The 20,365-nt window shown below is 62.6% G+C and overlaps 2 protein-coding genes across 2 annotated transcripts; both read left to right on the top strand.

Moving 5' to 3' along the window:
• The first annotated feature begins 153 nt into the window (after nucleotides 1-153).
• RSPO4 (R-spondin 4) lies at nucleotides 154-8,688 on the top strand. The gene is made up of 5 exons (XM_064391258.1): nucleotides 154-687; nucleotides 3,536-3,724; nucleotides 3,966-4,109; nucleotides 4,191-4,376; nucleotides 7,301-8,688. Exons 1-5 carry the CDS (start codon nucleotides 609-611, stop codon nucleotides 7,372-7,374), a joined length of 672 nt encoding a protein of 223 aa, XP_064247328.1. The 5' UTR covers nucleotides 154-608; the 3' UTR covers nucleotides 7,375-8,688.
• A 772-nt stretch (nucleotides 8,689-9,460) lies between these two features.
• ANGPT4 (angiopoietin 4) lies at nucleotides 9,461-18,872 on the top strand. The gene is made up of 9 exons (XM_064391227.1): nucleotides 9,461-10,173; nucleotides 14,454-14,609; nucleotides 14,797-14,918; nucleotides 15,216-15,448; nucleotides 15,907-16,022; nucleotides 16,415-16,516; nucleotides 16,593-16,759; nucleotides 17,495-17,625; nucleotides 17,712-18,872. Exons 1-9 carry the CDS (start codon nucleotides 9,868-9,870, stop codon nucleotides 17,870-17,872), a joined length of 1,494 nt encoding a protein of 497 aa, XP_064247297.1. The 5' UTR covers nucleotides 9,461-9,867; the 3' UTR covers nucleotides 17,873-18,872.
• The last annotated feature ends 1,493 nt before the right edge of the window (nucleotides 18,873-20,365 follow it).

The raw sequence follows: 20,365 nt of genomic DNA, 5'->3' as shown, positions 1-20,365 counted from the left end.
GGGGGGGCTGAGCTGGAGGGGCTGAGCCGGGGGGCTGAGCTGGGGGGCTGAGCTGGGGGGGCTGAGCTGGGGGGGCCGGCGCAGGCAGCGTCACCCTCCTGGCTCCACCCCCCCAAAATCGCAGGGGGCTTCGCTGTGACCCCGGCGCTGGGATGGCAGCGGGACAGTCGGACCGCGGCGGGACGGCGGGACGGTTCCCAGCCGAGGTGGTGGCTGGAGTGCTCCGGGGGGATCCAGCCAGGGCGTTTGCCAGTCGCTTTGTTGCTGCTGGGGATTTTTTTATTTTTTTTTTTTAGGATTATTATTATTTTGAAAGGGAGGGTGAGGAGAGGGGGCTGACACTGACTATAAAGGCAGAGCTCCCTGGAGCAGCCGGCACTTCCCCGGCACCATGAGCACTCCCCGGGCCTGACAGCCCCAGCCTGCCCCACCGCCGCCGGCTGAAGCTGCCCTGAAGTGTGGCTGTGTGTCCGAAGCTCGGTGGGATGGTGTGAGCCCGGAGCCGCTCGTCGCCCTCCCACCACCCCTCACCGGCTCTGGCAGGAGCCGAGCCCGCCAGCCGCTTGGATGATTTGATTTCTTCCCTGTCCGACACCACTCCTGCCCAGATGCAGTGGATAATATTCATGTTGCTGTTATTCATCAGCTCCATGGAAATGCTCACGCAGAACCGGTGGAAGAAGCAAGGTACAGTGTGCAGGGTGGGCTCGTCCCGCTCGGGTGTGCGGGGTGGCTTTGGGACACCAGGCTGCCTGTCCTGCCTGCTCGGAGCAGGAAGGAGCTGTGAACCGGGGCTGGAGGTGCCAGCAACCAGCAAACCCCCAGCCCCTCGCCCTGAGCCCCTTTGGGGACCCTCTGTGCCCCCTCTGGGTGCGTGGCACGGGGCTGGCTTGGCAGTGTGGAAGGTGCAGAGCCCTGCCTGCCCGGTGCCAGCCCTGCCTTTGGGGCTGGCAGGACACGAGGGACACTGGCTGGCACTGGGACCAGCTCTGCCAACCCCAGCAGAGCCAGACACAGTGGGGATAGCACAAAATGGGCTGATTTTCTGATATTTCCTTTCTCCTAAGTGCCTTAGGAGTAAAATGTCCTGGAAGGATGCTCAGAGCCACAGCAGGCACTGCCTGTGCCCTGCCCCATCCTTTCCCCAGGAAGAGGCACCAGCTGAGCCCCTGCTCCGTGCCTGGGCAAGGGCAGGGTGTGCTGGGGCTGTGCCCCCTCCCTTGGGCACTGGCTCGTGTCCCCTCGCTGGGCAGTGCCAGGCAGTGCCAGCTGGCTGTGTGGGGTGGGTCCAGGGCTGGTTCTCAGCCCTGTGCCAGGAATGCCAGGAGTGCCAGGCTAGGGGCAGGACCTGCCAGGACCAGGCTCTCAGGGCTGGAGCCTGGAGAGCTTCCTTGAAGCTGTTGCATGTTAAAGGCATGCGGAGGCAGTAGGTGTGGGTGATGATGTGGGTGGCCAGGCTGGTGGCCAAAACACCCCTGATGGGAAACAGCCAAGCACCAAGAGGGGCTCCAGCTACCACTGCTTGGTGCTGGGTAACTCAGTGCTCCCAAGGCCTCAGGTCTTGGCAGCCTGGGGGTCTGGCTGTGGCTTCACACCCCAGACACGTTATATACCCTGGGATAACCCACACAGAAAAGCCAGCACAGGGTCCAGGAGCCACAGAAGATGCTGCAGCACCCACAGCCTCCCTACTGCCACTGGAGCTCTGGTCTGGGCAGTCCAGTGCCCCAGGGACCCATGGTTCCCAGCAGGACTGGCATAGGGTGGGCAGAGATGGGGGATGTCACACCCATGTCTAACAAACTCAGGTACCCACTGTGGCCCATGCCCGGTGCCCATCCCAGCTCAGCCCTGCACTCTGCCATCACCACTGGACAGGAGGAGATGAACCCACCTCTCGTTCCTAATCCTCAAGCCCAAGGTTTAGGAGTGAGCCACATTCTGTTGCTCTCTGTGGTGGCTGCCAGGGTCACTCTTGGTGGCAGAGACTTGTGTGCCATGCCAGCAGCACTGTGGAGTGGAGGAGGGCTCCCCACTTCTCCCAGCTCCATACCATGGGATTATTTCCAAAGCCAGTGAGAGGAAGGAGGCCCTGGAGCCTATCCAGGGTTCCCCACCTTCTTTGCCCTGGCTGGAGGTGGAAGGAGAGCAGCAAAAAAAACCCCCTAAATATCAAAAAGAATTAGGGAAGGGAAAGAGGCTCGTAAATCCACGGGTCTCCAGGGAAGCCACTCCAGCTGCAGCCAGGAACACAAATGTTGTCAGCGTTTGGTAAATATGTAACGGAGACCATAACAACTTAATGGATCCAAGGTGCTTCGTTAGCGCTCCCAGCAGACGCGGCTCTAATGAGGGCTCCTGGCCCTGCTGCCGTCCCAGAGAAGGGACTGGGGTGAGCCAGCTTGGGGACAACTGCATGGCACCACAGCACCGTGGTGCCAGGGACCAGCGGGGGCTGTGAGGCACTGCCCACCATCATCGTCTGACAGAATCCTCTGCCAGCATCCCCCCGGCTTCCCAGCACCTCTGCCCCAGCCCCACAAGCATGAGACCCCTCTGGTGCAGCGTCTGGGGCCAGAGGGGCCAGTGCCAGGCATTGCTCCCGGGGCTGAGTCTGTCTGTGCCGGGCAGCACCCAGCAGGTGGCTCAGGCTTGTAGCACCCTTAGTGGGAGGTGTCCCTGCCCATGGTGGGGGGCTTGAGGTGATCTTGAAGGTCTCTTCCAACCCAAACCATTCTGTGATCCTATGGTTCTATAGAGCCCACGTCCTGAGCATGCTGTACCAGGGCTTGTGGCACTGTCACTGCTGCTCAGGCTGTGGTGCCAGAGCCAAGCAGACAGCTCCCAACAAAGGGGCATGGTGAAGGCACTGGATGCTTGCATGCAGGAGTTCAGTGCCCCCTTTTGTGGCTTTTCTGTGGGCTCGGAGAGCAGGAGCAGTTGGTGGTGTTTGTGTGGCCTGGGGGATGTTGGCACCCTGTCCTTGTCCCTGAGAACAGAGGTCACCCACCTCAGGGTCAGTCACTCTCCCACAGCCTGGGAGTGCAGCGCAGGCAGCCAGGCAGGCAGCAGAGGCTCTTGAGCAAACAGACAGATTCTTTCCTCAGCTCCTCTTGAGTGCATCCAAAATGCCCTTTTGTCCTCTGACACTTGAGAGGCATCAACTGATTAATCCAGGTCAGATCACATTTCCACCGCTGACCCCGTGGTTGTTCCACTTCCCACGGGATGGGCAAGGCTGGCTTGGGGTGTGTCTCTGTCACCCGTGGGCAGTGCAGGCATGGGGCAAACCCTCAGTGTGGGTCTTGGAGGGGTGGAGGCCATCAGTGCTGGCCAAGCTGGGAGCCATGGCTCCATGTGTCCCTTGGCTGCAGCGTGGTCAGAGGTGGGGATTTGAGGAGCAGAGAGAGGTGGGGTGGCACTTGCAGGGAGACAGGACCGCGCTGTCCCCTGGTGTGTCAGAGAGGGGCTGCCACGGGGCTGGGGCCGCACTCAGCACCTGTGTCACAGCCCCTCTCCTCATTTGTCCCCGCAGCGAGTGCTGGCCTGCTGGAAAACTGCACGGGCTGCGTCCTGTGCTCCGAGGACAACGGCTGCATCACCTGCCACCACCGGCTCTTCCTGCTGATCTGGAGGGACGGCATCCGCCAGTACGGGATGTGCGTCCACACGTGTCCCCCAGGCTACTTCGGCGTGCGGGGTCTGGAGGTCAACAGATGCACAAGTACGGGTTCCCCCTGCTCCTGCTAGTGCCCCCTGCTCCCCTCGGCACCCTGCGGGTCCCAGCGCTGCGGGAAGGGCGATGGCTTCATTTCCCACAGCGTTCCTGGCGGCGCTGGATCCAGGGCCGGCCGGCTTGGGGGGGCTTCGTCCCCTTTTCCCTTGGCCAGAGCCGCAGCCTGGACCCCGCAGGGTTTGGCCCCCGGTGGGTTTGGGTCCCGCTGACCGGCCGTCCCTCCCGGCAGAGTGCAGGTCGCCCAGCTGCGAGAGCTGCTTCAGCAGAGACTTCTGCATGAAGTGCAAGGACAAGTTTTACTTGTACAAGGGCCAGTGTTTCCGGCAGTGCCCCCCCGGCACTGCGGCACAGCCCGGCACCCGCGAGTGCCAAGGTAAGCAGCACCCACCCGTGCCCGCCGTCCCGGGGACGTGCCTGGCTCCGAGGGTCACCCATCCTGTCCCTGTCGCTGCAGAGACGTGCGAGCCGGGCCCCTGGAGCGAGTGGAGCGCCTGTACCCACGAGAGCCGGACCTGCGGCTGCAGGTGGGGTGTGGAGACGCGGGTGCGGGAGGCGCCGGAGGCTGCCCGGGAGGAGGGCACTGCCTGCCCCGCGCTGCTGGAGACCAGGAGGTGCCGCATGAAGAAGCACTGCCCGGGAGGTGAGCGCCGCGCCGCCGGGGCTGGGGACAGCTCCGCGGCCCTCCGAAGTGAGCCCGAGGGGCGCTGCAGGAGGACGGTGGCAGCGGGGGTCTGGCAGTGGCCGGCGGACCGTGCTGTCATCCCCCAAGCATTTTGAAACTCTGGGTAAAGCCGTCATCTCAGGCACATGTGCTGAGCAGCCCTAGGGCTGGCTGCTCCCACCTGGCAGTCCCCGAGACTGCCTGGGACGAGCCAGTGTCCCCTTCCATGCCGGACTGGGCTGGGCTGGGCACTGGCACGAACCGCCGTGGTGGGATGAGGCTGCCGAGCTCCAGCTCCCATCCTGCCACGACGTGAAGGGAGGCTTTCTGTGCTGCAGCTGTGGGTAAGGAGGGTTGAGACACACAGGGGAGGTTCCTGCAAAAACCTCTGAGCTCCCTAAAAGCTGGAACACTCATAGAGCAGGAGGGCATCACCCAGGGGATTTCTGATAGCCAAGGTTTTGGGAGACACCCCAGGGCACAGTGCCCGTCCATGGCTCATCTGGCCAGATGTTCACTCACGCTCCTGCACTTCCCCCCACCTCATTCCCAGGCTGGGGGCTCCCTGGCTCGGGGATCTCCCACCTTTCACACGCCAGAGCCGCTGCAGGGTCTGTCCGGGCGGTGCGTGCGCGGGTGCAGGGCTGGCCATGGGAACCAGGACGTGGCTGATGTCATTTTTGGATGCAGGCGTCTGGACTGAAGCTACCCTAATAAATCTCCACTTAATAACTGGCAGCAGGGGGGATGCATGAGATACCGATGTGGAGTGCCTGGCAGCAGATCTGAGCCAGCGAGGGTTGCGGTTCGGGGCTGCGGGATCGCTGCGCCGCGGGACGAGCCGGCACCGCCAGCGTGGCGGGGATCAGAGAGGACAGGACTGTGAGGGTGGAGAGAAAAAGGATGAAGGGGGGCAGCAGCAGAGGACGTGCGTGCTGGGCGAGGGCCACGGAGCCAGGAGAGAGGTTGCATCCCAGCAGCATCAATCATAAGTAATATTTTCCTGCTGACAGTGCAGAGGAGCTGCTTCCCTTCCCCACCCAGGTCCCAGCTCACGTCTTTGGGGTGCCAGGTGGCTTCGATTTTGAGGATGTTCTCCTCCCTGCTGGTGTGTGGCAGCTCCAGACCCGCAGAGCTGGTGATAGTTTGATGGAAGAAATTTAGTGTGGGAGGACAGGCTGCTCCAGAGCACTGTGTCCTGGAGCACCGTGCCCTGCCTGGCACACGGTGGGTCCCACTGGAAGGGACTGCTGTCCTGTGTCTCAGGGACACCTCATCTTGTGAGGCTACTGGGAAGGCACTGGCACCTCAAAAAAGTGCTTGGCCTTTTCCCTCTGCCTGTGCTCCTGCAAGCTGGAAGCCATGGGGCTACAGTGGTGGGCTCAGGGACTGGCAGGACTCTGTTCTTGAGGCTGCTACCTGGGATCAGCTTCAGAGACAGCTCTGTCCCCTGCCCAGCAGAAGGAATCCCATGAGTGCCCCCCAAGCAACCCCCTCAGGGGAGAGCAGCCCCTCCATGTCCCCCACTCCTGGGCAGGCTGTTTGGAGTCCCTGCGTGTGTCTGCCCTCGCTCCCAGGCTCCTGCCCGCCTGGCCAAGTGCTGGGTTATGGGATCCAGATGCTGGAGGAGGACGAGGAGTTCACTTGATGCATCTGAGGCACCCCCAGCCCAGGCGAGCCAGGGCAGGCGGCCGAACCCGACCGTGTGATGAGAGATTTGTGCCACCACTTCTGAGCCATCCAGGCGGCTGGAAGGGAAAAGCCGCCGCGCTTGGCCGTGGCACAAACCCCTCGCGCTGCTGTAAATCTGCCTTGGGTGTCTGTCCCGCTCTCCAGACACTTGGCGTGCGTGCCGTGCCCTCTCCTTTGTGGGTGGCAACTGTCTGGAGATCAGAGCTGAGAAACAGGGCTTCAGAGCCAGCCAGGACAAGAACTGGAGTCCTCAGAAGGGACTGGGGACAACAGTGCTGGCACACGCAGCGCCGGGGACAGTCATGGTCCCTTGTGCCCCTCTCGACACTGAACCCCCCCCATGTGACACTAACTGGAGTGGGCACCGGGGGCAAGGACCCACAAAGTGCCCAGTTTTTGGGGCAACCATTCTGATCCACAGCTTGGAACCCCTCCCAGCAGAGCCATGGCACAGCAGGGTTTATCCTGAACCCCCTTTCTTTGGTGTCTCAGCACCAACACCTCGGCCAGCTGCAGGGTGTGTGGCAGCTTCTCAGGGTGGGCAAAGGTTTGGGTGCCAACAGCCTGACCCTGCAAAGCTGGCAGTGGGTTGAGCTGGGACACAGCCAGGCTCCACCAGCACGCTGGTTGTGCCACTGGGATGGGGACCATCCTCATGTGGAGGCAGCCACAGGGAGAGAGAATTAGCACCTGTGCAAGGGTGCACCCCAAAGCCACCTTGCTCCCCAGCATGCCCAAATCCTCCCGTGGGTCCCACGGTGGAGGGCAGGTTCCCACATCACAGCAGAGCTGAGCACGGCTGTGCCATGGCTTTGGGGTGTTGGTGCAGCCCCTGCCCCTCTCCAGCACCCACAGTGCTCATCAGAGAGAAGTGGGGTTTCTCCAGGCAGCTTCTGCTTGGGTTGAGCTGCCCCACCCCATTCCTGGGGATTTGGGGGTACCAGGACTGAGAGCCCAGCCATGGGAGATGTGGGGACAACACACCTGTGTCCCTGTGCCCGTGCCATCAGCACACCCAGACCCCCCACAGACCCACACTGCTGTTTCACGCCTGGGAGAAGACTCTGGGGTCCCCAAAATCAGAAACTGGGTCCAGCACTAACACCTTGAAGGAGGATATGGGATCAGCATCCCATGGATGGGGCTCAGGTCAGGTCATGGTGCCTGGCCAACGAGCGAGCACTCCTTTCCTTCTCCTTTTTCTGTTGCAGAGAAAACCGAACCCAAAAATAAAGGCAAAAAGCGACAGAAGAAGCCGAAGACAGAAAGGCACACGGGCACCTAGCGGGCACCAGCACGGGAGCTGGGGCACCATGGCAGCAGCTCCCAGCCAGCTCCTGCCACGGTGCTCCAGCCACATCACCCCTGTTTTTCCATCCAGAGAGGGGAAAAAAAAAGAAAAAAATTGCACAATTTTCTCTGCCCCCCCATCCCCCTTTTCTTTTGAGACAATTTATGGCCTGTAAAACATTTCCTTTTCAGAAAATCTAATTTGCAGTGTCCAAAGCAAAGCCCTAGGGCTTGGGGAGGGGGTGGCTCCTTTATTCCTCTGGTCTTCCCTCTCCCCTAGCATGCTCCATCCCTTCCTCCAGACGGGTGGGATGGGGTTAGACCGGGGTTGGACCCTGCTAATGAAGCTGATGCCTGCCTGGATGGTGTTCCCCAGGGCTGGGACATGCCCTGGCTCCACAGAGTCCTGATTTTATGGGAGTGCTGGGGGGCACAGTGCAGTACTGAGCTGCTCCAGGTGCTGGACAGTGTCCCCCATCCTCAGCCACAGGCATGGGAAGCAGCAGGACCCCTGGGGTTGGGACCCCAATGGGGACAGTGCCATTGCTCACAGCAGCCCAGCCTGGAGCTCAGCATCCCCACTGGCACAACCAAGGGCTAAATCCTGCTCCCCTGGGGCTCGGGGGGCAGCTGGACCTCCACACTGACAAACCCTTCTTGGGATCATGCCAGCCCAGCACTCAGCACCCTCACAGACCAAATCCTGCCATCCTCACGCTCAGAGAGAGGCTCAAAGAGCTTCTCTCCCAGCTGGATGTGGGCACAGGAATTTGGGGCTACTGTGTTTTTTCTACGACAAGGACAGGCACAGTGTGAGTGCAAGCCCAGGCAGGGGATGCTGCTGTGTCTGGTCCCCAAACTGGGATGTGATGGAAGCAGCGCTGCAAACCCCTCCCAGCCCTCACCAGGGTGTGACCGTGGGGTGCTGAGCCCCCTCCCAGCCATCACCAGGACATGACCGTGGGGTGCTGAGCCCCCTCCCAGCCATCACCAGGACATGACCGTGGGGTGCTGAGCCCGGCCGTGCCAGTCTGTCCCTCCCTGCCGCGCTGTGTGTCCCAGCACAGAGGGCTCTCTCGGGATACATCCCCTGTGTGCGCTTAAATCGCTGTCCAGCCGCAGGCAGCTCTGCCTTCGGGGGTTGCCGGGGTGCAGCTCCCCGTCCCCGCCCTGAGGCCGGGCTGGCCGCGGGGGCTGCACGGACCCTTCAGGACGGCAGCGCTGGGTGTCAGCACCGAGCCGGCAGCCCCGGAGCCGGCACAAAGCTGCCGGAGCATCTCCTCCGATCGCTTCATGGCAAATAAACGGATTAAACCCCCGGCATTGCTCCTGCGTCCCTGTTTTCCCCATTCCCACGAGCTGCTGCCGGAGGGGTTTGGGATGCTGGCCGTGGCCACGGTGCAATCCCGTGTTCCACAGCTCTGCAGCTTGGGTCCCTGTGGGGGGACACCCTGCCCTGCCCCCCAGCACGGGGGTACTGGGGAGAGATTTGATTTCAAGTTTTAATGAGCATCACTCCTTGCCTGAGCCAGCAGTGGGGCGAGCGGAAAGTGTGACACTGGGACTGCCATTCCGCAGGACTGGGAACCACCAGGGGTTTTTCCTGGGCGTTGGAGAAAATCCCCCTCTGCTAAGATGCTTGGACATCCCCTTGGCAGCCTGTCCCCACCACCGGGATTGTCCGCTCCTGGGGACACAGCCTGGATCCCATCCCAGCCCACGGGCTGCCAGAGGTGTCCCCAGCTCTGGTGGGAGTCACCAGCCCCCGACAGAGCCCGGCCTGGGCTGGGGCACGCCGAGCCCATGCACAGCCTGGCTGTGCCCTGCCGAGCCCTGCCGGGGACACGGCTCTCCCTCCTCCTGCTCCCCGCGGGCTCATCCCGCGGCCAGAGCGGCGAACTGCGGGCCTGGCTGCCGCTGGCATTCCGAGCAGCGGGAGCCGGGCGGGAGCGGGGCTGCCCGGGGTGGGGCGCGGCTGGGCTGGGTCCAGCGGCTGCTGACCGGGCACTCGCGGGGTGCAGGGCTGGGGCTGGGAGGGCTCGGTGCTGTCCACGCCGGGACGTGCCGTGAGTTGTGCAGAGAGCGCCCGGGGGAGGGACGGGGCTGCGTGTGCGACTGTGAGTGTGTGAGTGTGTGTGTGTGTGTGTGTGTGTGTGTGTGTGTGTGTGTGTGTGAGAGAGAGAGACATTTATAGATCACGTGTGAAACTTGATCTCCCCGCAGTGGACCCAGAGGAAAGAAAAAAGATAGAAGTATTGTTTTTAAACAGATTTTTTCCTTTGTTTTTCTTTTTTTTTTTTTTTTCTCCCCTCTCCCCCTGCGAGGGCTGGCGATAAAAGGCCGGGGCGGCCAGCGCCGGCTCAGAGGGAGGAAATGCCGAAATCGCCGCGGTCGGAGGCGGCGGCGAGCGCCCACTGACCCATCCCGGCCCGGAGCGGGCTGCGGGCGCATCCCCGCCGCCCCCCGGCCCCGCGGGGACCCCCGCGCCATGCGGGCGCTCAGCCTCGGCCTCGTGGCCCTGACCTGTGCCACGACGGCTCTGTGCGCGGCCGGAGCCCAGCGCCGGGCTCTGGAGGGCGGCGGCCGCCGGCGCTACCACCGCGTGCAGCACGGCCGCTGCAGCTACACCTTCGTGCTGCCCGAGGCCGAGCCCCTGCCCTGCCCCGCCGCCCCCGGCCCCGCCAGCGTGCTGCTCCAGAGGGACTCGCCGGCCGGCACCGCCGGGCACGGGGCTGCCCAGCGCCTGCGGCACCTGGAGAGGATCCTGGAGAACAGCACGCAGTGGCTGCTGAAGGTAGGGGGTAGCATGGGGGGTGGTGTGGGCAGGGATGTGTGTGCAGCACCCACTCATGCAGCATGCCTGTGGCACAGCTCATTGGGGCCTGTGCCCACCTGAGCGTCCAGGTCAGCTTTCCTGCGCAGGTGTGCAGCTGGCATCAAGCACTGCCTGCATGGAGGGGATGCGTGCTGCGGGTGCTGCAGGTCACTCACCCACAGCACTCCCCACTGAGGCTGTATTCCCTGTCCATCCTTGCCATGGGGCTCCTCGTGGTCCTCGCTGGGTTAGCCGTGCCAAGCATCCCTTGGGGAGCAGCATTCCAAGTTCTGGGCGAGGAGACTGGGAAGGGGTTTGGCCACTGGTAGGGAGAGGGTCCCAAGGGCAGGGGCCACCAAAATCTCTCCAGCTTCATCATTTTCCCTCCTACAGGCTTTGCAGAAGCTCCCAGCACTCGGTGAGACTTTGTGTGGGAGCAGTGGGGTGCCACAGCAGAGGGGCTGTGCACCCACAGGGTTGCCACCCCCAGCCCCCCCTGGCTCGCCCCGTCCCCAATGCCTGAGGCAGGAAGCAGCATTTCCTTCCTGGAGCCCCCACCAGCTGAGTGTGGCCGCCTGCGTCAGACCCAGGAATAGCTCATCCCAAGGGACACATCCCTGGGGGCCCTGAACCCCCCAGCCCGTGCCAGGAACACTGGGTACCTGCACTGGTACAAGGGGAAGCAGCTTGTCCCCAGCTGTCACTGACCCAGCAGAGCCACGTGCCTGTCCTGTGGTGTGCCACCAGGCTGCAGTGGGACCTGTGTGCCTGTCCCTTTTCCTGGGTGATGTCTCCGTGCCGAGCCCCTGCAGCACTCAGGGATCAGGATGGGGCCAACACACTGAGTGGGGATCCCAGGGATGGCCTGTGCCAGCCACGCTGCCTGGGGAGCCACCCTGGCTGTGGGGGACAGTGCAGGCAGCAGGGACGTGCAGGACGTTCTCCCTTGTCCCCTCAGCCATCCTAGAGAACAAATTCCTCAAGAGCTGGGAAAACGCTGAACCGTGGCTCTGCTGGCAGCCAGCCCAGGGTGCTGCAGGGGGGTCAGCAGGGCCAGTGACAACCTGCCTGGTGGCACCGAATCTCTGTCACTGTGGAACCTGCTGGGTGCACACGAGCCTGGGGTCCCTGTGCCCTGGGGTCCCTGTGCCCTCAGCTCTCTGCCTTGGTGTCCCTGTGCCCTGGTGTCTTTGTGCCCTCTGTGCCCAGGCCAGCTCTCGGGATGAGGGCAGCCTTTGTAGGGCCAAGCAAGGCAAGGGATCAGGGTCCCACCACAGGTGCACATGGCCCTGTCCAGAGAGACAGCCACAGGCAAAGTGGGACTGCACATCTGGGCAGCTGTGGGCAGCAGTGCCCCTCACCACAGCCCCAAGGAGCATGGGGCAGTGGAGCACTGGGCAGCCAGTGCCCCATTCCTTCCCCATCCTGTTCTATCCATCCATCCCATCACAACAATTCCATCCCATCCCATCCCATCCCATCCCATCCCATCCCGCAGCATGGCTCTCTCCTTTTAGAGGCAGCTTGCAGCTATGTTTTTTGCTGTTGTTCCTCAGCTTCCCAAATTTCAGCAGAGCTGCCCAAGAACGCTTGTTTTGGTCAGGCTCCAGCCCTGAACAAACAAACGAGGGCTCAAAAGAGGCATTGGGTTCAGGGACAGATCGTAAACAACGTTGCATCCCCGTCTGCTCTGCCCTGGCACGGGGAGCCCCGCAGGTTTGGGGAGGTCTCCTGGTACCCAGCAGGTTCCCCCGGTCCCCTCAGGCATCCCCCGCACTGGCCTCCCCCAGGAGCCCCATCCATGGCACTGGGGGCTGGCCCACCCTCCCCACCCTCGGAGGGGACATGGCCAGGACCCAGCACACAAGGACACATCAGCTGCTCCTGTCTCAGGAGGAATTAATTTTAGTTCAAACACAAACACTTGACGGTGCCGCTGGGTCTAGGGGGGGACGTGGGGTGGGATGGGGTCTCCAGTGGGGCAGTGGCATTTTGGCAGCCCTGAGGTGCCTGAGGCACGGGGGCTGGTGCTGCTCACGTGGGGATGTGTACAGTGGTGTGGGGAGCAGGTGAAGGGTTTTCCACCCACCTGTGACTCAAGGATTCCTGAGCCGGCGCTTGTGAAATGTTTAGAAATGCCAGAGCGGGACAGGAACTGGGGCATAGGGGAGGGATGTGGCTGCAAAAAGGCAGCACAGGATGATCCAGCTGTGGGCAGTGGGATCCCAGCATGGGGACAGCCAGTGGCTGAGTTTGCTCCTGTTCCTTGGTGATGTTTTGAGGTGACCAAAACAGCACCAGAGCTCTTCCCGCAGCAGCTCTGCCCTTGTGGTGCAGAAATGAGTCTCTGAGGTCAGGAGAGCCCAGCTCACATCAGCACCCACAAGATTAAGGAGTGGGGATCCCAGATTCTCTGTCCTTGGCTCAGAGCCTGCCCCACTTGTGTCCCCTATGCCAGACATGCCTGGGGACACTGTGCCCCACTCCAGCTCCCAGGGAGCTACTGGGGCCAGGATCCAGGGCTCCATCTCCAGGGCTCTCAGCCTTCCCCGTGCCAGCTTGACCTTTTCTGTGGGTATGTTCTGCCCTCAGCTCGCAGATATGTTTATTTAAAAAAAAAAAAAAAAAAAAAGAAGCAAGATTGAGAGGGAGAAAAGGCCTCCCCAAGCCCTGTGAAGCAACAAGATTAACGACGTGGTTAAAGGGAAACTCTCCAGCAATCCCTCAGCTCAGGGAAATGTTTTCCAGACGCGGCTTTCCGACCTTTCCCTGCTTCCTCCCTGAGAGCATGTTCCTGCGAGGGAAAATCCCCAGGGAAACGGGTGCAGGCAGTGCTGGCTGGGCTGGTCAGCCCTGGGACCGTCCTGCCCCGAGTCCCTCCAGCCCCACATGGGTGCTCACAGTGGGGTGATGGTTTTGCCACTGCCTGGTGCGGAGGAGGAGGGAACAGTGAGATTTCCTCATGCCAGACAAGTGCAGAGCCCTGTGCCCTGGCCCACTGCCGGCCCCACTCCCACGCTGAGTATCCCAACACTGCCGTGGTGCTGAACACTCCGGTATTCCGTGGTGCCAAACATCCCGGCACTGCTGCCTGCCGTGGTGCTGAACACTCCGGTATTCCATGGTGCCAAACATCCCGGCACTGCTGCCTGCCGTGGTGCTGAACACTCCGGTATTCCATGGTGCCAAACATCCCGGCACTGCTGCCTGCCGTGGTGCTGAACATTCCGGTATTCCATGGTGCCAAACATCCCGGCACTGCTGCCTGCCGTGGTGCTGAACACTCCGGTATTCCATGGTGCCAAACATCCCGGCACTGCTGCCTGCCTGCCGGCGTGCCAAGCATCCCTGCAGCACTGCGTGCCCACCACGGTGCAGAACAGCCCGGCACCACTGCCTGCTGTCCACGCTGCCCAGAGAGCAGCATCCCAGCCCTGCTGATCCTGCTCCACGACCCCACAAGATGCGGGGGGATGTGGGGCTCTGCCGGCCCCGCTGGGGAGCTCAGGCAGCGAGCAGGGTCTGGGCAAGCAGGGAAGCATCCTCTGCGGGGTGCGGGGAGCTGGCAGCCCCCGTCCCTGCTGCTCTCAGGGGCTGGTTCCCAGCGTGGGCGGCAGCCTGGCCCCTTCCGCTCCCCGCGGCCCCGCCGAGGGACCGTGCCCGCACCGAGGCCATCGCCCTGGGGAGGGGCTGAATGGGAACCTCATGGCGGGGCTGCCAGAAATAGCAAAGCCTTTGGGAAAGGCGGCTCCCCCGCGGGCTGGGAAAGCGGAAGCGTCATCTCAGCTGTGTCCGAGCTGTGCTCGCAGCCGCCTTCTTCCCAGCCCCGAGCTTCCCCCGGGTGCCGGACACCCACCTTCCCTGCTGACGGTGTCCCCTCACCCTCCACATCCCCGGTGGTTGGGGGCTGGCAGCTGATGCCGATGCCCGTGCCAGTCACTCCCTGCCTGGCTGCTTGGCACAGGCAACCCTGGCTGGGCATCAGCCCCAGCTCGCCAGCACACCTGGGCACACAGACGCCCATGCCAGGCCCCAGCTGGTACCACAGCCCAGGAATCTTGGCAGCCGGTGCTTGAGGAGCCTCCCCTGCAGCAGCTCAGCTCGCTCTGTCCTCTGATAAGATTTCAAGGGCCCCGAGGTGGGTCAAGGCTTGTGGAGACACAGGGCTGTGCCCAGCGGTGCCAGGCTCAGCTGGGATGCTGAGATAGAACCCGAAGAGGTGCCCAAATGACCCCCTGCACCCTCACTTCCCTGCACAGCTGGAGAGCTACATCCAGAGCAGCGTGAAGCCGGAGATGGCGGAGCTGCAGCAGACGGCGGTGCAGAACCAGACTGCCAGCATGCTGGAGATGGGCAGCTCCCTGCTGAACCGCAGCGCCGAGCAGAGCCGCAAGCTCACCGACGTGGAGGCCCAGGTACGGCACAGGTGTCCCCACGGTGGGTGGCACGGATTGCCTGCAGATGAAAGCGATGCCCTGAGTGACACGGGGTTTAATGCAGCAGTGGTGGAGGTGCCGGGGCTGTGTGCCAGGGACCTGGTGACAGCTGGGGTGTGGCGTGGCCCTGGCTGCTGATCCAAGCTCCCCTCTGCTCCCGAGGCAGGTGCTGAATCAGACGTGGCGCATCGAGATGCAGCTCCAGGAGAATTCCCTGTCCACCACCAAGCTGGAGAAGCAGCTGCTGCTGCAGACCAATGAGATCCACAAGCTGCAGAACAGAAACAAGTAGGGGCTGGGGAGGCTCAGGGACCCCCACAAGCCTTGGACCCCACAGGGAGGCTGATCTCTACCACCTCACCCTGCACTTTGAGGGGGCTTGAACCCCTCCACGTGCTGTCTGTGATCCCTGGGGGGTTGCACAGCCCCGGCACGGCCACTGGGCTTTGGGTTCCCTTGGCTGGGCACATCCCAGAAGTGAGGGTACAATTCAGGGGGCGCAGCAGGGGATGGGGACAGCAATGGGTCCCTGCAGACACGCTGGGACCGCTCTGCCACCCCATCACCGCTGCATCCCACCCCCAGCATCCTGGAGGTGCGGGTGCTGGAGATGGAAACGAAGCAGCGGGCGGAGCTGGCGGGGGCGCACTCGGAGAAGGAGAAGCTGCAGCGGCTGCTGAGCCGGCAGAGCGGCGCCATCGAGGAGATGGAGAAGACGCTGCTGGCTGCCAGTGCCAACACCAGCCTGCTGCAGCGCCAGCAGCTCCAGCTCCTCCAGTCTGTCCAGAGCCTGGTGCGCCTCGTCTCGCAGGGCAGAGGTGAGCGGGGTGTGCGGGCAGAGAGGGGGCAGTGGGAAAGCTCCTTGTCCCCCCAGGGGCGTGCCAGGGTGCCCCCGTGGTCTGCTCAGCTTGAGTGACTTCACCTCAAAAATCGTACAATCATTCCATCGTGGAATGGTTTGGGTTGGAAGGGATCTTAAAGCTCATCTCATTCCAGCATCCTTCCACTAGAAAATGATCCACTGATTGCAGCCAGGGAGCAGCTTGGAGCCCAAGGGGTGGGTCCACAGCCTGATGCCATTCCCAGCCATGGCAAACCCCCAGGGGTGAGGCTGGCAGCAGCCCTGGTGGCACAGCTGCCTTGCTCAGCCCTCAGGAGATGGCACAGAAGATAAAAAATAATCTGTGAGCACAAAGGGAGAGGGAAGAGCAGCAAAGCGTGGCAGGGCTGCAGGGCCATCACGGTTTCTGCCTTCTCACTGTCCCCTCTGCCACAGCCATGTCACCTGGGCAGGAGCAGCAATTCCAGGACTGTGCCGAGGTGCACCGGGCAGGCATCCATGCCAGTGGCATCTACACCCTGCACATTGCCAACCTCAGCGAGCCCAAAAAGGTGAGCACAGTCCAGAGAGGGCTTCCCTGCCACACCCTGGAGTGTCGCCCACCCAGTGCACACCAGCCCCACACCAGATCCCTGTTGCCTGGCACATCCCAGGGCAGTTTCCCCACCCCATCCAGCCTTGGGGATGAAAGCAGGGCTGGCACAGCCTTCCAAATGAGGGCATAAATCTGATTTTAGGCACCCTGACTTATACACACCAGACCCCAGCCCCTCCACAGCCATGGGGGGAGGACAGACCCCTCAGCCAGGCACGGGCACAGCACACCCTCAGCAGCCCCTCAGCCAGCTCTGGCACCCACAGAGCTCCCACGCTGAGCTGCCCAGCCTGGCAGGGGTGCAGCTGGCTCTGAGCCGCCCTCAGGTGTCCCTCGCTGCCCTTGCAGGCATTCTGTGACATGGAGACGGATGGAGGGGGCTGGACCATCATCCAGCTGCGTGCCAACGGCAGCCTCAGCTTCCAGAGGGGCTGGAGGGAGTACAAGCAGGTGTGTGCCTGGCCGGGCAGGGGGACACGCTGGGGGCACCCCCGGCACCCTGAACACCCACCCTGCTGCTCCACAGGGCTTCGGGGACGCGTCGGGGGAGTACTGGCTGGGGAATGAGGCCGTGCACCTGCTGACCAGCCGGGGGCCCTACGCCCTGCGGGTGGAGCTGCAGGACTGGGAGGGCGGCCAGGTGTTTGCCCACTACGGGAAATTCCAGCTGGGCAGCGAGCGGCAGTTCTACAGGTAGGGGAGAGGCGCTGTGGGAACAGCCACCCCGAACTCCCCAAATCTGAGTGTCCCCAAGCCCTGTGGGCAGCAGTGCCCAGGGGGAAGGGCTGGGGGGGGTGTCCCAGATCACCTGGGGTGATCAGCTTCACTGGATTGTCCTGGTGTAGTTATGGTGCCAGGTACATTGCTGTGACACTTTCATCTTTCCCTGGGCTTCTGAGAAGTAGATTTTTAATGTCTAAAATTGCATCAAGGCAGTGGGATTTGCCATCCCAGTGGGAGCAACTTGGGCAATTGCACTGAGGCTCTTTGTTTGGGCAAGGGAGGTGACACAGCTGTGGCCACCAGGCATTCCCAGGGGTGTTGGGCTTCCCCAGGCTGTCCATGTCCACGAAGGGATGCTGTGCCCCTAATGCTCAGCTTGCCATGGCCATGGGCAGGAGGGTGGAAAGCAGCTGGGCTGGGGGTGGAACCAGACCCAGACATGCCCCGCACCATCCATCCCATGCATGCACCGAGCTGACCCCAGCAAAAGGACCAGAGGAGACCTGGGGGTCCTCTCTGCCCCAGCATACCACAACCCCACTCTTGGGGGCCAAGGACAGGAGGCCAAGGCCAAGCTGGAACTGCAGGACCTCTGCCCACATCCCCCTGTGCTGCGTTCAGCTCCTGGCAGCCCCTGAGCAGCGCTGGGGGCTCTGTGCCCTCCTGGCAGCCGGCAGTGACAGTGGCTGTGTTCCCTGGGCACAGGCTGTCCCTGCAGGACTACAGTGGCACGGCTGGGCAGCAGAGTGGCCTGGCACTGCAGGGCACCCAGTTCAGCACCCGTGACGCCGACAACGACAACTGCCTCTGCAAGTGTGCCCAGATGCTCTCGGGAGGTGAGTGGAGCAGGGGGACGCCCCCACGCAGCACCCACGGGTGCCAGCCTGCCATGCCACCTCCCTGCCCTGCTCCCTTCCCACAGGATGGTGGTTCGATGCCTGTGGCCTCTCCAACCTGAATGGCATCTACTACCCGGCCCGGAACAACATCCGCAAGCTCAATGGCATCCGCTGGCACCACTTCCAGGGGCCCAGCTACTCCCTGAAGGGCACCCGCATGATGATCCGACCCAGCAGCTTCTGACGTGCCCACGGCAGTGCCAGCACTGGGACAAGTCCAGGACGAGGGATGGTTGGGGGCGGCTAAGATGCCCCAGCTGCTGCAGGGAAACTTTGCCATGAGTTTATTTTTTTACTCTCGTTTATCCCGTTTTTCAGAAGTCTGCAGTGTCACCACGGGCATGCTGGAGGAACCGTGGGCAGGGGTGAAGGGCGCTGCAGGAGCTGCAGGAGCTGCAGGAGTGGGACAAAGCCAGACGTGCCAAAGTGGGCTCCAGCATATGGAAACCCCCTGATCTCACCTCAGCTTCTCTCCCCAAATTTCTGCTGGGCCTCAGGGTTTTGTCTTGGGGACAGGGCTCCAAGACCCCCCTGGTGATGGGGCTCTGAGAGCCCCTGAGACCATGTGCATTCAGAGGGACCCCAGACATGATGGGGGCTTTGCCTTTTCACTGGTTCTGGATACTGTAAATCCCCCACCATCCCACTTTCCTGCAGGATTAGAGGAGCTGGATGGGACAGGAATCCTGATAAGCATGGGGGCTGGTGGTGTCCCTCCTTCCCCTTTTGTCCAGACACAGCCATGCAGAGGGCCACAGGCTGTCCCCTTAAGCATGGCCCGAGCCACTGTCCCCATCTATGGCAGGACAGGCACTGCTCCTCACGGGATGGAGCTGGGTTTCTCCAGCTCTCAGAGAGGACAGGAAGAGCAGGGGGTGTCCTTGGGGACCTCCATGGGGACCAGTCCTGGGATGGCCAGTGGCCCAGTTCTGGAAGGCGCTTGCTGGGAGCAGACACTGCAGTGGCAGGGGCTGGCAGGGCCCCAGGACGGGCAGGAAGGGGCTGGGGGCTCGTGGGTGGGGAGGGGGCTGTGGTTACAGGGGCTGGGAGGTGGTGGGTGCTGGCACCGACACCGGCTGTGCACGCAGCAGCGGGGGGCTCCTGCTGCCTGCCCTCATCACTGTCCCGAGGCACCCGCTAATTAACGCTGATTAAAGCACGTGACGCTGTTGGCGCTTCCAGAAGATGCTCATCAGTGGGGAATAATTAAAAAATGGAAAACACGGGGGGCGGTGCTGCCGGTTTTCCTTCTGTCCTGGCTGGCTGCCTGCAGCTCCTGCCTGCTCGTGGGGCACCCGTGGGGAATCTCAGCGCAGAGGGTGAGGGTGATGGACATTTCCCCGGCTGTCCCTCCTCCCTGGAATAACTGACGGCCTCAGCTGCGCTCCCGGTGAAACTGGAGCCACCGGGAAGCAGCTGCCAGGGAAAGTGATAGGGAGCGTGGGGCTGTCCCCAGAGGGGACATGCAACGGGGGGGCGTTCTGGGGGGACACGTGTGTCTGAACGTGTCTGTGCCAGGGTTTCGTGCTGGCAGTCCCATGGGTGGGGGTCAGATGGAGACTCCAGGTTCAGGAACAAGGCTGCTGTGTGTGCATCTGTGTGTGCACATCGAAATGCTGCTCACAAACACGTGTGCACATGGACACACAGACATCCTGCGTGCACACGTGAGCACACAGGGCTTTGGGTGGCCATGTCACATCCCATTCATGCAGGGCATGGGACACCAGAGCCACACCAAGGACTGGCAGCACCTGAGGGAGCTCAGCCCTTGCCTGGCTGGGGACTGGTGGGCCCCCCCCCCCTTCTCCTCAGCAATAGCAACAAATTTAGACCAAGCTCTGGGACACACCACGCTGAGGAATCCGGCAGCACAGCTGGTCCCAGCCACCAGCGAGGATCTGGTTCCCTCAGAGATTTCCCCAAGGGCAAAGCCTGTCCCCAGGCGATTGCCCAGGGTCCCTGTCACCCTCTGGTTTCCGGAGTGTTTTCCTCAGGGAGGCACCCAGTGCCCCGTGTGCCATCATTAAGGCTCCCCTGGGTGTGCGTGTCCCCCCCAGAGCACTTCATCAGCCTGACTCACAGCCACATGCCATCCCCGTGTCCTGTCACCACGTCCTGCCACCACATCCTGCCCTCCACATTCCCAGCAGCTGGACCTGACAATAACCCAGCAGAGTCACGTGGATCCTGCACCCTAAGCAGGGGATCTGTGTGGACACACAGCAGCCCAGAAATCAAGCTGGGGTGGTAAATTCTTCTTTATGACAGCTTTTCTGGGGACCCCAAGGGCTGGCTGGAAGCCCCAGCCAAGGGGCCCGTGGAGCTCCTTGGCCTGCAGCTGCTGGGGAGCTGCCACTGAAGGGAGGCAGAGGAGCCCCAGGGCTCAGGTGGGTCCCTGGGTGCAGGTGCTCGCTGGTGGCTTTGATGTCACCTTCCCCAGCAGACACCCGCCTGCACGGGACATGAGGAGCACGGTGACTGCAGGGCACAGGTGGCACCTGAGGTGGCGGGGGAGCCGCGGTGCCATGCCAGGCTGCCCTGGGAGAACACAGGGGTGCTTTTCATCTTCAAAGCGCTCCCCGCGCCAGCTTTCATCCCAGCCCACCTGGGAGGCCTCTGCTGCTGCCGCCCCCATCTCCCAGCTCTCGGAGAGCCGGGACCGGCCAAGCTTTGC

The sequence above is a fragment of the Passer domesticus genome, chromosome 16 (genome assembly GCF_036417665.1).
Source record: "Passer domesticus isolate bPasDom1 chromosome 16, bPasDom1.hap1, whole genome shotgun sequence".
In the NCBI taxonomy this organism is placed as follows: Eukaryota; Metazoa; Chordata; class Aves; order Passeriformes; family Passeridae; genus Passer; species Passer domesticus.
This window is presented reverse-complemented; position numbering and strand designations above follow the sequence as displayed.

Coding starts and splice junctions, on each gene's coding strand:
- RSPO4 (XM_064391258.1), top strand. CDS start 609: ATGCAGTGGATAATATTCATGTTGCTGTTATTCATCAGCTCCATGGAA. Junction 688..3,535: donor GAACCGGTGGAAGAAGCAAG/GTACAGTGTGCA, acceptor TTGTCCCCGCAG/CGAGTGCTGGCCTGCTGGAA. Junction 4,110..4,190: donor CGGCACCCGCGAGTGCCAAG/GTAAGCAGCACC, acceptor CTGTCGCTGCAG/AGACGTGCGAGCCGGGCCCC.
- ANGPT4 (XM_064391227.1), top strand. CDS start 9,868: ATGCGGGCGCTCAGCCTCGGCCTCGTGGCCCTGACCTGTGCCACGACG. Junction 10,174..14,453: donor GCACGCAGTGGCTGCTGAAG/GTAGGGGGTAGC, acceptor TTCCCTGCACAG/CTGGAGAGCTACATCCAGAG. Junction 16,760..17,494: donor AGCGAGCGGCAGTTCTACAG/GTAGGGGAGAGG, acceptor CCCTGGGCACAG/GCTGTCCCTGCAGGACTACA.